Here is a 15,919-nt window from a genome sequence, read left to right as displayed (position 1 = left end):
ACCAAGGCCCCAACACCAAAGTGAAGATCAAACTTTGAAAAGAGATTAATTAAACCAGCCATTGGTGTGCTTTTTAGGGCAGGCGTTGGTTGGCACTGACTATATCCTGTCAACGTCACCATTATCACGTGCAGGCAGGCACAGTAGAGGATCATGTGGTGAACAGTGGAAGTAGCAACTCGGAAATTTACGACGCTGCCGGGGCAGCTGGTAGGAACAGCGGCCCAACCAGCGGCATTCAAAGAACCCATGGCCCCGTTTAGTTTTACTGTTTTGCCCATACATTTCACTTTACCTTTCCCCCTATTTTTCCTGTTAAGCAGTGGACCGCATTCTTTCCTCGGTCTTGGGTCTTCCCGTTTCTCGGTAAGCAGCAGCAGCAAGTATTTTTGTGCGTCCTTGTTGTTGCATCAAATCCTTCGTAAAGTCGATGGCTATGGATGACACATTTCGGGGGATTGTTTATTAATTCTCATTTCATTCACCCTTCCCTCGAAAATTAGAATGATGCCGATCGAAGCGCTGCGTGCTTTTGGCTGCTTGCACCGCACTGCACAGCATCGGTAGACCCTCGCAGTTTTGCCGCTTTTCAATCATGTGCGATGCGTCTCTACCGCTTTGTCGCCACGGTGAGCCCGAGGAAGAAAACAACATGATGCTGGATCTGGGGCTACGCATCGTCCCACCCCATCATGTCCTCACGCGAGGCGCGGCCATGTGCGGCGATGGAGCGGCGACGTCGACGTCTCCGGCCAGCCCTACTCATCGAATTGCCCGTCCTGCCCCCGGCGGCCGGCCGGAGAAGAGATCATCCTCGCGACGGGCGATCGAGTGGCTCGCAGTCGCAGGCAGCCAGGCAGGCATGCGGTCCCATGAACCTGCGAAGGACAGCTGTCTTGGCCATCGACACCACGCGGCCGTGTCTCCTTTGTACAGTCGCTAGCTACCCTTGTTGATGGACGAACGAGTTTATCTTTTTCTTTTCTCTCTCTTTCGGGCAGTGCCACCTCAGTACGTACGCAGTAGTTGCTCTCACACGGTGCACAAGTTTGTTTCGGACCAATTCAGTTGCTTCTGCTTGCTTCATGAGGTGATGCAGCCTCCGGTCCGGGTTAACACGCATCTTCTTTCCCAGTTTACATATTGCACCGAGCAAACAGATAGTACCAGTACTACTGTATATCATTATTCATGGCAGACAGCGATGCTTACCTCCACGATGCCCACTTGGACGGACCTGATCTGATGCCAGAACGACCGGCCAAGAGTATGTTTGATTTGATAGCCCGACCAGAAGCATCCCCCGACGTAACTTTCCTTCTTTTCTTTTATCTGCGGGGCCGCCGTAATTTTCCTGTGGAACGGCATCGAGAATTTACTACTAGTACCCACAATCTGCTGCTGGCGAGGGCTCCCGTAAAAACAAACAGACCGGTTCTATAGATCGCCGTGCACCCAGCGAATATCGATACCTGCTCTAATACTTGTTTTCTCTGTTTTATCTCAGAGGTTTTGGTTCCATTGGTCGATTCCATTCAAGCAGTGTAAAAACCCAACGAGTACGTAGAATAGGATATTGACCAAATCGCTTCAGATCTGCAGAGGCCTCGGAGCCGCGGGGTGCACCGCAGGCAAAATTTCGTGTTTTGACCCTTTTGTGAAACAAAATCGAGATTTGATCCCAGTCTAAAAACATTTCGAAATTTGATCCTTTTGCTACCGCCAGAGCCTCAGGCGGTAGGGTTGCACAGCCTACCGCCGCAGGTTTCGGCGGTAGGTGTGCCTGACGGCCGTCAATCCGTTAACGGCCGCTGACGTACCTACCGCCAAAGACCACGGCAGTAGCCCGCACAAACCTACCGCCGAGTTCCCTGGCGGTAGGTTGGCACTAAACTTAACTAATTTGTTTTTGTCTTTAATTTTTTTCGCCATAAGATATAGCAGAAGAAACATAATATAGACATAAGAAACATAACATAAGCACAATTTTATAGACATAACATAGTTTGATCACATCCACAAAATTTTGCCATTACGGACTAAGAAACAAGTACCAAATAACATAGTTTGATCACATAACATAGTACGAAGGCAACATAAGAAGTTTAACGAGTTCAACGGTCATCGAGCACATAAAAGATTTCATCCATAGGTAGAAATCAAACATGACGATCATCAGCAGCCACACACATATATAGTTTAGCTGATATCGATGACGATCATCATCTTCAAGCCTTGACGGGTGGTCTTCCTGATAGTAATAAGGATGGCATGTCCAACATGAAGATTCTTGTCAAGGAGGAAGCTCTTCCACCCATGTGTGCTTAAATTTGTGCGGCCGTCCGTGTCCACGCCGTACGCACAAGTAGTGACAGGGCCCATTGCGGTAAGGCGTCTTCCAGCATAGCCTTCTTCATCAGCCTCGATGCCACAACTCTCAGATAGGCTCTTTGACAATTTCTGAATAAGAAAAACATATCAATTAATAAGTATGGATTATCTAAACTATTAACAATTACTTGGATTCTACACTAAAAACATACCATCTCATGTCGATCGACCATGGTAGTTGTCAGACGGGTCACGAATGGCGCCCCGATCAATTCAGCACGTGGCAGAAAGTTGTCCCATAGGTTGCACACCTCCTGTTCGCTCAGCCTCACTCTTTGAGCACAGATGGCTTCCTCAAGTGGGTCTTCATCTTCATAGTCCTCATCAAGTGGTGGTGGTGGGGCCATGTTCCTTATATAAGCATTGATTGGATAAAGTTAATTAAACATGAATATTTGTTCTAATGCAAGCAAAACAAATATCTACAATATTCACACAATAAGTCATCACATATGGTGGTGGTGGTGGCTATAAGAAAGACTAAACCTAGGGTTCATCTAGGTTCTAGGGTTCATCTAGGTTCTAGGATTCATCTAGGCTCTAGGGTTCATCTAGGTTCTAGGGTTCATCTAGGTTCTAGGGTTCTAGGATTCATCTAGGTTTTAGGGTTCATCATATCAACTAGATAGGGTTCCTCATATGGCTATAAGAAAGCGGAATGATTGACTCAAAGTAATTGGGGGATTGGAGAAGCTTACCTTCCTCTTTCCGTAGCCATCTCGATACGCAAAATCCGTGAATCAACGAAGAAGAACGGAGTGGGGTAGTGGAGGAGATGAGAAAATGGGCGAGAGGAAGAAGAAGGCGGCTGGGTGGGTTGGGATTAGGGTTTGTGGTGGGGTGGGCGCGGGCGGCTGGCTTTATAAATGCCGAAACCTTACCGCCATAGTATTCAGCGGTAGCCGGCCACGACCTACCGCCATCCGGCCCGGCGGTAGGATGCCTCCCCCCCATGCCAATCTTCTGTGACCAAAAAATCGAGCAACGTAGTGGTAGGGTTGCGCGGCCTACCGCCAAGGGCATGGGCGGTAGGGTGCTACCGCCGAGCGCCCTGGCGGTAGGCTGCGTAACCCTACCGCTGCGGTTGTCGATTTTTTGGTCACAGAAGATCGGCGTGGGGGGGAGGAACCCTACCGCCGGGCATGTTGGCGGTAGGTCGCGGCCGGCTACCGCCGCATACTATGGCGGTATGGTGCCTTTGTGTGCAATTTTTTGCTCCTTCTAACTTCTTTTGGCTTTAATTTTTGGCATACAACATTTAAACAACATATGTATGACATATAAAGCACACAATGTATGATATATGATGCACACACCACAGAACTATAAATAAGGTAGGTTCGATACACCACAAATCTAAAAATAAGGTAGGTTCGGTACATAGCAAGTTAACGAAACAGTTTCACGAGCAAATTCATATGGTTCACGAAGCAAATATGCAAACAGTTTCACGAGCAAGTTCAACGACACGGCAGCAACTTCGGTCCTTCCTTCCCCTCTTCAACATTCGGTCCTCGTTATCCAAGCAGGAGGAAAAACACATCGGCTACGCATCAGTGCAGGAGGAAAAACATCCTCGGTGTTTGTAGCACACCCAAGCAGGCCCACAAGCCGGCGTGCTTTGTTGACGTATTTCTGCAGTGATAACAGAAGAATATGTTAAATTCTCCAATGTCCAATGATAACAAAAATGAACTCCGTATTACCTTCACCGTTTCCCTCAACTTGTTCTCGCTAGCTCGAGTCCCAGGGACACCACTAAGCGCATCAGAGGCATGAAAAATGCTTTTGTTCAGCTCCGAAGACTGCAAAGTAATAAAATGAGTCAATAGCATGAAAAGCTGATTTCGTCCAACCGTCGGTTCGAAAGAGGTAAAAACAACATACCACTCTGTTCATGAGGGGTCCGTACTCCCTAAACCCGCCTTGAAGCTGTCTAATGCTCTCGTTGTAGGCTTCATTCTCTGAGGCGTCATCGAACAGGTCTTCGGCATCTGCTGTCGTCCACTGGGGCCTCAGACGCACACGATGCTTGATGCCATCATCATACCACAACATGTGATCCTCGTACGCGTCCCGGTCAATCACTCTCCTCTCCGTGTCTTTGCGTATTTTCCACTCGTTTCATTCCTTCACGTATCTCGCATGTTCGGCTTCCCAATCTGTGATTGATTGATTCTTCTGCCTACTCATCCTGCAATGCGTAAGAAAGAACGTAAAACACCCTTCTTTTATGAATGTAAAGCATCAAACAAGAACTTAGAATCGATGAGGACGGCTTGTGGTACTCACAGGTGTAGGTCGTAGCCACCGGTATCGCGGACGATGCCGGCTGGCGGTGTGTGTTGCGTCTTACCAAATTGTGCGGCAACGCGCTGTGGCAAGTGGTACTCCACGGCATAGACACAAATCATGGGCACGATGCACCGGAAGAGCAGCCGGTCCTGCTTGCACATGCTGTTCAGCTTGAACCCCCACTGTCGATCATCACTATACGACCGCCAAGTAACCTATAACCAAACAATGGTAAGCTCAAGTGAAAATGGTCTCAAAACAATGGTAAGCTCAAGTGAAAATGTAGTTCTTATACCTGGAAAGGCGTGAGAGCATCAAGCTCGTTGCTGAAGACCTTGTACAAGGCCTTCGATTCGCCCATGTAGACACGCACCACGTCCCAAGCGTATGCGACGGTCGGGTTCCGATCATCTTCGTCATCTCCTCCATAGTTCGTCCATGCACGCGAGCACATCTTCTCCGGACGGCCCACCGGGATTCGCTCCCACATCCAAATGGAGAGGCCCCACACACATCAACACATACCGGACGAGACTTCCGCTCTCTGGGTCACGTCGTCAAGCTACCAACCAAGTATAGATGATAAGATGTCAAAATATAAATCAACACACGTATGATATTTGAAAGAAAGTGATATTCACTTACCGAACGGTATAGGTAGGCAAGTCCGGCGGCCCCCCAGCTGTACCCCGCATCCCAGTCCTTCAGGAAGTCGAGATACATCCATAGGGCAGAGTTCCCGGAGCAGTCCGGAAACACTACCTCCGTGAGAATTTATCACAGGTAGGCCCTGGCGTACTGCTCCACCACCCGGGGCTCGGCATCTTTCGGGCACTTCCTCCGGTGCTCGAGGAGCCATCGCAGCGGTATGCCAGAAGTCCGCTTGCTCTTAGCGGCGGGGCAGTCGCCGATGAGGCTGACAACCCTCTCGGGCCAGTTTGCCCTCTCCACTCTTCCTGTGAGAGGACGACCCTCCAGCCGTAGTGCCGTAATCATCGCCCAATCCTCGAGGGTCACGCTCATCTCCCCGATGGAAGATGAAAGCTGTGCGTCTCTGGCCGCCACCGGTGGATCAAAGCCGTGAGAGCTGAGTGAACGAGCGTCGACGGCTTACGCTTGAACTGCAGGACGAAACCCAATAGTCGGGCTCTCCTGAAGAACGGTGCGTACCGATCGTCGTACTCCATCTTAACCGTCGTCTTGTGAGCCCTCATCCGCAGTGGCGGCAGCATCTGTGAAAATCAATAACCAAAGCATAATTAGCATGGACATAATAGTTAGCAACTTGTTTTCATCATTTCGAAAGATTTGGTTTAAAATGCTAATTACCACTCCATTCTCAATGAAACGGGCACGGTGATGCTTGTCGAACCTAGGGTCAAGCATTGTGTACTTTGTGCCGATGTCGTCCGCAAGAGGTGGCCTCCTAAAAGAATTGCATAAGCACATCAAAAGATTTTTCAACATGAACTAGAGTTCAACATTAACTACGAAACACATCGATGCATAACAAAAACTGAACCTAAATACTTTACACAATCTTTGAATAATCATATATCAAGATTATTATGAACTAAATACAATACATATATCAATAACTAAATAAAATACTTGCATCATCCAAATACTTGCAATCACCTTGTTAAAAAAATGAACTAGGGTTCATCTTGAGGATTCATATACTACATATAACAAATACTTGCAATCACCATGTTAAAAAAATGAACTAGGGTTCATCTTGAGGATTCATATACTACATATAACAAATATATCAAATATTTGCATCATCCAATACTTTCATCATAGCATCCAATACTTGCATCTTAGCATAGGAACATGCATCATCCATCATATAAAAAAAACATTCAAATCAATTATGAACTAGGGTTCATGTTAACACAACCATAGCATAGGAACATGCATCATCCATCATATAGTTCAAATCTAACACAATATAACATTTAGAATCAACCTAAATCAATCCTAGGGTTAAAAAAATCTAATAGGAGTTATTTCAAACGAATAATGCGACGAATCGGAAGGTGTTTGATTAAAACTTGTTGGAGGGAATGAAAGAGCTTACTTTTCTTTCTTCGGGGCCATCTCGATCCGCAAAATCCGTCAAGAAACGAGGAAGATCGGAGGGGATGAGAGAGAGCGACTTTGAGCAGTTTTGCTCTGTTCTTCGTGGTGGGGGGCGGCTGGGTGGGGGAGAAATGGGTGGGGGGCGGCCGGCCCGCGGTTTATATATGTCCACACCCTACCGCCGGAGACTCTGGCGGTAGGTTCAGACAACCTACCGCCGGGCGGGGCGGGGGTAGGGTGTGACGGGGGGAACGGCGGCAGTTATCGGCGCTGACGTGGAAAAGTTTGCTACCGCCGCAGTGTTCGGTGGTAGGCTATACGATCCTACCGCCGGGCCTCTTGGTGGTAGGCAAAAGGGTCAAATCCTGAAATATTTTCAGACTGGGGTCAGATCTCGATTTTGTTTGACGAAAGGGTCAAAACACGAAATTTTGCCTGCACCGCATGATGCACGAGCATGACCCGATCCCCCGTCCATGACATCCCGGTTCACAGCTCGACTGGCAAATGGCACGCGACGGCCCAACAGAGGTCATGCGAGTACGTGGTGCCCATGGTGGGTAGCATAATCAATAGTCGCACGCAACACAAGGCAGCGTTAGGTTACATTGCATTGCGTTGCGAGTAAGTATATAATACGGGAAAAGACAGACATGTTCCTCGGCGAGCCCACCTGTCAATATTGAAATGAACCGCGCACCTACTCTCTCCTCCTCCGCGTCCACCGCCTTCAAGAAGCGGCACCTCATCTCCTCGCACCCGCAGAGATAGCCGAGAGAGAGACAGGGTCCGCAAAGCAAGCACCGCCCGGCAAAGGCAAAAAAAGCCATTCATCCATCATCCCCTTCCTCGTGTGCTGCTGCCTCTTCCCTCTTGCTTCTTTCTTCTTCGTGTAGTACCAAGTTAGATAGATATCCATGGTCTTTCTCTCCTTGCTTGCTTGCGAATTGCTGCAGGTTGTAAAGTAGATAGGTGTTGTACGTAGAGTAGGAGCTAGATAGGCAGCGGGTGGGAGAGGAGATGAAGCTCCATCTCCTGCTGAAGGTCCTGTTCGGGCCGGTGCCGGTCTACTTCTCGGCGCTGGCCATCCTCATCCTCCTGACCAACGCACAGTACTTTGGGCTCGGCGGCGTCGGCGTGCCGCGCGCCACCAAGCTGGCCTCCTCCACGCCGGTGGTGAGCGTGATGAAGTACTGCGACATCTTCCGCGGCGAGTGGGTGCCCGACGCGGAGGCGCCCTACTACAACCACAAGACGTGCGGCATGATCCAGGAGCACCAGAACTGCCTCAAGTACGGCCGCCCGGACCTCGGCTTCCTCAAGTGGCGGTGGAGGCCGTCCGGCTGCGAGCTGCCGCGCTTCGACCCGGTCCAGTTCCTGCAGTTCGTCCGCCACAAGTCCCTGGCCTTCGTCGGGGACTCCCTGGCTCGCAACCATATGCAGTCCTTGCTCTGCCTCCTCTCACAGGTACTCACTCCTACGTTTTTCATTCTCCTGTCCTGAGTGAAGTGAGAGAGATGTTTGCGCACTGGATTGACCTTTGAGGCGGAACAAATGGGATTGCAGGTCGCGTATCCCAAGGACATCTCGGCGAACCCGACGGACCAGAACAAGGTGTACTACTACCGGGCCTACAACTTCACCATCAACATGTTCTGGTCGCCGTTCCTGGTGCGCGCGCGGGAGCCCGACCACGACGACCCGGCGCACACGGGGCACTACAGCCTCTACCTGGACGAGCCGGACGACAAGTGGGTGTCGCAGGTGCCCCGGTTCGACTACGTGCTGGTGTCGGCGGCCAACTGGTTCTCCCGCCCCTCGCTCTTCTACGAGAAGCGGCGGCTGATCGGGTGCAGCTTCTGCAGCCGGCAGTACGGCGTGCCGGACCTGACGCTCTACTACTCGCAGCGCAAGGCGTGGCGCGTGGCGCTGCGGGCGATCAACGCCCTGGACGGCGTCAAGGGGCGGGTGATCGTGCGGATGCTGTCGCCCATGTCGCACTTCGAGAACGGGACGTGGGACCAGGGCGGCAACTGCAAGCGGACGGAGCCGATCCGGAGCAACCAGACGGTGATGGAGGGGCGCGACCTGCAGTTCTACACGGCGCAGATGGAGGAGTACCGCGCGGCGGAGAAGGCGGCGCGGCCCAAGGGGCTCCGGCTGATGCTCATGGACGCCACGGCGGCCATGCTGATGCGGCCCGACGGGCACCCCAGCCGGTACGGCCACTGGCCCAACGAGAAGGTGCAGCTCTACAACGACTGCATCCATTGGTGCCTGCCCGGCCCCATAGACATCTGGAACGACCTCTTGTTCCAGATGATGCTAGTCTAGCCGAGTCCCGTTCCCGTCCATCGGCGACGGTGGGCACACAGATCTGATCAAAGGATGCTCCAAGGCAATTTTGATAATGAATTGTTTCATCTCATCTCATCTCCCTCCTTTCATTTTTCCCTGCTACCGGTCGATCCGCTTTCCATTCCGTTGATTGATGGGTGTGGTGGTAGTAACCATGGACGACGCCAACTTTTTTGTCGGTCGTCACGGAAAGATTGAGCAAAAGAAGCTCCTCTCCCCTTTTCTTCGATTGAAAAACACAAGTCATCTCGTATTGGATTCCATTCGCGAGCTACGGGCTCCAAAGTAAAGGCGCGTAACTTCCCTGGGGCCGTGCGGACTGTGGTGGCTCTGAGTTCTGACCGTCACCGTCTGCGCCTGCGTATGGATGGATCGCACTGATGGCGCCCGGGACAGAGTCCAGCTGCACACCGCAAAGAAGAGGCGGTGCACTGCACGCTTGTCGGAGGTGGGGGCCTCCCTCTCTTACTCTCGCGCCGCGCTTTTTAGAGTGAATGAATTTGTTTGTGTTGGTCGGTGTGCGCCAGCCCATAGCTTTCAACTCTCAAGTCTCAACCTCTGCACGCTGCATCTACGGAGTACGTTCCGGAACCTGACCTATATGGCTGCCGGCTGGCAGCAACTTACTGCTGCTACCAGTACCAGGACTCGACGGCGATGGCACGCTCCGTAACGAGCTATAGGAGCACTACGACGGAGAGAACGTACGGCCGGCTCCGTTCATTCGGTTCCGGGGTAAAGGCGCGCGCACGACAGCCACTTGTTCACGACGTTAGGGTGGGTGGCGCACGACTAGGTAGCAGGTAGTAGTACCATCACCACAGCCACGACTCCATGATAGGTGGGCTACATCACCGGGGTAAAGGCCAACTCCAACGCGGCGACACATTATTTTTGTATGTGTTCGGCGACGCAAATGAACATCTGTCCGTTTTCTTCTTCGATCGGTTTGAACCCATTTTGGCCTAAGTTTGGGCTGGGTTTACCTCCGCGTGCATGCCCACAAACGTCCTTCCCTTCCTCCTCTGGCCCGCCCGTCTCTAGTACAAACATACATACGTCATTCTCTCCACTCCCACAAAACCCTTCCGCCCTCGCGCCAAGGCCGACGCGCCTAACCCCGTCTCCTCCTTCCCGGCCGAGATGCATGAACTATGACCGAGACATGATTATTTTGTATGCCGACATGTGTGCCAACATGAACAACAGTCGAGATGCACAAAGCCGAGAGGCATTTTTTGTATGCTGGCGTGTATGCCGGCTGCTGGCACGTATGTCGGCATGAACTATGTGTTTGTTTTGTATGCTGGCATGACCGGCATGAATTCCAGCTTCCTTTTGCACAAAATATGTTTGTTGGACACAATTTGGCTCAGCGGGCAAATGGGTCGGCCGGGTGGATGCATAGGGCAGAGATCCGCATACGAGGCTGGATGTCGTGCATCTAGCCTACCCAAACGGACAAAAAGTAAATCAAATCTGCGTCCATTTGCGTCAGCCGGTTGCAGTTGGCCTAATACAATCGTCAAAACCGTATGTCTTAATTTTATTTGGAGCTCGAAGCGTCATGACATTGGTTTGTCCGAGAACAACATCCTCACCCCGCCAGGCGGACGTTTCTGCTCACTGGAATTAATCCTCCCGAGCGAACCATCCCAACGAGACCCCTTTTCTTAGGCAAAGACCGTAGTTCTATGGTATATTTTTCATTAATGAAGAAAAGTATGTGCAAAAAGAAGCAAATAAAACTCTCTAAGCTAACCAATGTCTTGCTTGGGAGCCATCATGATAATTGACGAGTGAGACTCAATCCAATAGATATAAACTTTCTTGAATTTGAGCTTGATCTTGTGCTGTAGCAGAACTTTTCATGAAGTGAGACTTGGACTAATGTGTCTGAAGATCTTCTCCTTTCTGTGCATCCAAATCTGCCATCATGCCATAATGATTAAGTTCAGGCCTACTTCCTTTGGCAATCCAGCAAGAGCTAACAATATATCGTTCAAAACACATGTATCTCTTTTTTTGTGTGGAATAATCATTTCCAGCAGCCGAGGGCAAAGGGGCGCTTGTGGACTGTTGCACCAGAATAATGGACGATGCAAGTGTAAAGCAGTTTCCTCCACTTGACCATTGCAAAGCTCACATGCATAAGGTAGATGGGAAGATTTCCTGTGCAACAGTCCTCTTGTGCTGACCCTATCATATAACAAGAGCCGGAAGATCATCTTATATCTCAACATAACAGCAGCAGACCAAATCTTCTTAAAGATAGGGTGAGCATTCTCCCTTTGAATCAAAAAGTTGTACGCTTTAGATGGTAAAAAGGAGGAAGAGTTCAGACATATTTGCATTTGTCAGGGGAGCTGTTGGGGTTTACTTGATCTCTACTCCTAATGTCTGAGTTGGTAGAATAGTATCCACGGTTTATTTTCGTCCCATCACTTTCAACCGTTTTATTTCGCTAGTTTTTTCATCTCACCTCCCACCACGCCATCGGTTTATTTTTTCCACCATTTCCTTGTAAACAAACACTTTTTTTTTTGAAACAAGGCAAAAGATTTGCCATTTCATTGATTAAGAAGGAAGTTTCAAACAAATGCCACAAAGCGGCCAAAAGAAAAAACAATAAGGGGTCTACTCTCGCGGCATTACAATACTCATGTGCTTCGCACCCGCCAACGCCCAAAGAGACACCTTCGCTTTGATCTTACTGATAAGAACCGTGGAAGGGATGGCCGTGTTTCTGAAGACCCTGGCATTACGCTCCGTCCATATCTCCCATGAGATGAGCATCATCGGGGAGGCGAGCGCTTTAGGGGATCCAAGGCGAATCTGAAGGTTGTTGTTCCACCATGCTCTCACCGAGGTCACTGTTTGCCAAGCCGCCGTAGAGATGTGATGCATTCCAAGCCACGGAAGAATATGATTCCAAATGCGGGTGGTGTAGCGGCATTGGAAAAGGAGATGGGCAGCTCACTCTTGGCATTGCTTACAAAGAGGACATAGACCACAGTTTGGCCAGCCCCGACATATCAGTCGATCCGATGTCCAAACCCTATTTTGAAGGACAAGCCACGCAAAGAACTTGCACCGTGGGGGGCCCAAACCTTCCACACCGAGATCTTACTTTCCTACAAAAAGTCAGAGATCTTACTTTCCTAACTTACCCAATCAATCATCCGTCTCATCAATGCAATTTGCTTTAGGAAATAAATAACGAATTTTAAGGAAACAAATAAAGGACTTTAAGAAAACAAATCCATTTTACTAATCTTCTTTCTACGAAAAAAAATTATATGAGACCAGGTCTCATAAAAAGCAGGTGAGACCCGTCCTGATGAATGACACGTGCCATTCACAAATCACAAAGCTTCTAATATCTCCCCCCTGATTTCAAGTGGGGGTGAGATAGGTGCTTTGTGATTTGTGAATGCCACGTGTCATTCATCAGGATGGGTCTCACCTGCTAACTCGTGAGACCTGGTCTCATAGAATTTCTTTTCTCTTTCTACTCCTTCCTACGTCGCTTGTTTGTCTCCACCCTCCTTTTCCGCCCCGTTTATTCTTCCTTCCACCCATTTATTTTCTTCCAATTATACCCGTTTTCTCTACTCTAAAGAGGATTCTGCGGTCGCGATGGCACGTCAGTGGTCGTCGTTCATTTCGTTTGTACGTCTTCGCTCTCGCGACTCCTCGCTATCGTCGTCTCAAAAAAATCTCATATCATCAACCCTCCTATGAGATCGCTCCGCCGCCACCTAAGACCGCAGCTCCGCCCGCGGCACCTCTCCTCTCCTGGTGACCCTCCTTCACCGCAGTCTTCTCTACTCGGCCCCGTCCGCTTAAATCTCCTCCCCCTTGCGGCATCAATCAGCGGCGACCGCGATGCCCGTCGACCACCAACAGACACCCAAGTTATCTATGGGTTCTCTAAGGGGAGCTTCCCTCCTTTCCATTTGTTCCCATTCATTCCCTATTTGTGTGTGACCGTGATTTTTCTTGTATGAACTATAGCATGGTGAATAAATCTTGGTTCGCGGATTTACCTTCGCGGAAGATGATTTTCGGATTTTAATTTCAGTTCCGAGTTCCAATAAAATTCTTTTACCGCCCTGCCTCCAATACTGTAGCGACTGGCCTGGATCCTTTGCTTTCAGCCAGCGCTGGCGCAAGCTGAAACTCATTCATGGGGAGCGGCGACAGTGGCAGCGAGCAGCAGATCAAGGCCTCCCAATATGCCCAGGATCAGGACATGAAACTTGTCGACAGATTAGTTTTCTGCATCATCTTTAATTCTTTACATCATCATGTAGTTGGGTGTAACGTGAGTTCTGCTCTTATTCTACGTTGTGAGAGGAGCGACCCTGCCGGTGCGTGGCGACCGAGAGGCTCCTGGTGCTCGACAAGGTGCCTGAGCAGGACACCTTGATTAATACCCGAGTCCCTGACCCTCATTACTATTCCCTCCGTCTCATAAGGCTAGCCGTAGTGGGAGTAACTTAGATAGTAACTTAACACATCCCAAGACAATTTTGCTTATGTGGCAAGTATTTAATGAAGAAAGAGATGCTTGTGGTAACATAATATGTTACTGTAACATAGCGCTTTCCGAGACAAAATGAGTCTATGAGATAATAAATGAAGCAATCTATGATACTACTACTACTCCCTCCGTCTAGGTGAGTAAGTCATCTTAGGATGTGCACCGTGACCAAGGAGGAGGGGAAACCGAGAGACATTATTGTTAATTTGCTAATTAATAGTGTTGCATGCAATGAAATGACCACTGCATATCGTGTTTGATAGTCTCAAGTCATTAAAAGCATGCACATCCCTCATCTCTTATTGGTTGATATGTCAAGAAACAAGAAACGAGGTAGAAGTTAATGCACCGCGCCTAAGTGTTTTGGGATTATTTCGTTTCCGTAAGATGACTTACACACCTAGACGGAGGGAGTATGTTACTTTGCACTATGGAGGTAGTAACTTACACTAGTGTCATATGCATGACACTAGTCTAAGTTACTTCCCACTATGACCAGCCTAATGTAAGACACTTTTTGACACTAGTGCAGTGTCAAAAAACGTCTTATATTATGGGACGGAGGGAGTACATGTTTATCTACCCAATCATATTAATTGATTTTTTTGCACCAAAAAGGTTACAAATCAACTGCTTTGCATGACCAAGTGAGTATTGTGTTTAATTAGCAAAGTTTAATATTTCATACACAATTAGGAAGTACATGAAGATTGCATTTTTTTTAGAACATGTTCTATTGTAAAGATGAGTCAGAGGCATACCAACACAATGCTCTGAAAATTCTGATGCTTCTTACAAAGTTTTTTTTTGAAACGGAGTGCTTCTTACAAACTCATATTTACCACATGCATGTATGAGGGCAGGAACACCGTATTTTTCTATAGTTACTATGTGACGGTACCTTCTGGGATTGCTCAAACATCCGAAGTTTCTGTAACTACTGACTTCTTGAAATCTGTAGTTGCGAGTATTGTTTACCTTTTACCCTCCTGTTTTCCTCACTTATGTCAGCCCATGAGTTTAGTCACTCACTTTGCTTACATATCTGCGGTTAGTCCTTTGTTGATCAGCTCTATCACCCTTGCCTGACCTTAGATATAGTATACATGTACTTGCACTTGACCCAGTCGATGCTTGTGCCTATGCAGATCGTCGTTCCCCATGCCATATGCCGCTGGATGGAAGCAGAGGTGTTCAAGCGAGTCGGCGACATGTTTGCCGTGCCAGCACAGCTTAGCTACGAACATATAATAGTCCCAGCAAATAACATCGCATAATTTAGCAAAGCGAAATACAACTATGAAATGCCTCCATGTTGCATTGCACACCCATTGCATAATACTTTGACACAAGTATAAACATCTGCAAGCCTATTGTTCTTCTGCGTGTTAAATTGAATAAGATTATGATGGTATAGTGTTGCAGCTGATGCGTTCTGCAGCAGAAGTTTTCTTTGTCCCGTCAAGGACGCGGATCATACATTAGCATGCTCAAGTTGCAATGACTTTGTAACATCCCAAATTTTCAATTTAGAATGTTATACATAGGTTATCATTGCATATCATATTTTATTGCATTTTGGTTGATCCTAGAAATTAGAAGCAACTCAAGGACCCACGGAAAGAGTTAGGGATTTCAATTATTTTCATATTTGAGTTAACTCAAATATTGAAAAAAAAGGATCATTTCAGTTTTAATCATTTTCTCTCCAAATATTTCCAATGTCAAAATAAAAGAGAGAGGATAAAATGACTTCTCCAAAATAAAAGAAATATTGGAGAAAAAAAATGTTAGAATCAAATAAGTATTTTGTTTGGATTTTTATTGCTATTTTATTTGAATTAGAAAAATATGCATGTTTTCAAAATTGCATTCGTAGGCCAGAAAAATGTTCACTTTATTCTAAATATTTTATTTAGATGGCGAAAATTGTTCTTGGAATTTTTAGAATTTTTTTCTGTTCTGTGAAATTATTAAAAAAAAAGTCCCGCAGACCGAACTGGGCCGAAGGCCCAGCCGGCCCACCTGCGCTGCCGCCATCGCCAGGCGTGCCCGAGCCGGACTCCGCCGGAGTCCGAGCTGTCGCCGCTCGGGGTTGCCCCCTCCCCAAGCCGGACACCCCCGACCCCCTATAAGTACCCCGCCGTCGCCGCCCCTCTCGCCACCCACCACCGCCCCGCCACCGCATCCCGCCGCTGTCGACGCCGCTAAGCGCCACCGCCGCCACGCAGATCCTCCGCCGCC

The 15,919-nt window shown here is 48.5% G+C and overlaps 2 protein-coding genes and 1 long non-coding RNA gene across 7 annotated transcripts in view; 1 reads left to right on the top strand and 2 right to left on the bottom strand.

The window, feature by feature from the left end:
* Nucleotides 1–4,625: 4,625 nt before the first annotated feature.
* Nucleotides 4,626–5,418, bottom strand: LOC119281365 (serine/threonine-protein phosphatase 7 long form homolog). Its single transcript, XM_037561887.1, has 3 exons — nucleotides 5,332–5,418; nucleotides 4,982–5,248; nucleotides 4,626–4,901 (listed from the first exon to the last, which is right to left on the bottom strand). The coding sequence occupies exons 2-3, from the start codon at nucleotides 5,174–5,176 to the stop codon at nucleotides 4,680–4,682; spliced, it is 417 nt and encodes a 138-aa protein (XP_037417784.1). The 5' UTR covers nucleotides 5,177–5,248; nucleotides 5,332–5,418; the 3' UTR covers nucleotides 4,626–4,679.
* A 119-nt stretch (nucleotides 5,419–5,537) lies between these two features.
* LOC119276420 overlaps nucleotides 5,538–15,919 on the bottom strand; it is a 15,439-nt gene continuing 5,057 nt past the window's right edge. The window contains exons 4-5 of one of the 5 annotated variants that reach the window (XR_005136610.1): nucleotides 6,016–6,112; nucleotides 5,538–5,918 (exon numbers count right to left, since the gene is read on the bottom strand). This is a non-coding gene — a long non-coding RNA (uncharacterized LOC119276420). The other 4 variants (XR_005136608.1, XR_005136609.1, XR_005136606.1 and 1 more) reach the window with 4 other exon arrangements.
* Nucleotides 7,461–9,218, top strand: LOC119276419 (protein trichome birefringence-like 19). The gene is made up of 2 exons (XM_037557469.1): nucleotides 7,461–8,238; nucleotides 8,338–9,218. The coding sequence occupies exons 1-2, from the start codon at nucleotides 7,792–7,794 to the stop codon at nucleotides 9,103–9,105; spliced, it is 1,215 nt and encodes a 404-aa protein (XP_037413366.1). The 5' UTR covers nucleotides 7,461–7,791; the 3' UTR covers nucleotides 9,106–9,218.

Source organism: Triticum dicoccoides, chromosome 3B (genome assembly GCF_002162155.2).
Source record: "Triticum dicoccoides isolate Atlit2015 ecotype Zavitan chromosome 3B, WEW_v2.0, whole genome shotgun sequence".
Lineage (NCBI taxonomy): Eukaryota > Viridiplantae > Streptophyta > Magnoliopsida > Poales > Poaceae > Triticum > Triticum dicoccoides.
Note: the sequence above shows the minus strand (reverse complement) of the source record. Positions and strands in the feature narration are given on the sequence as shown.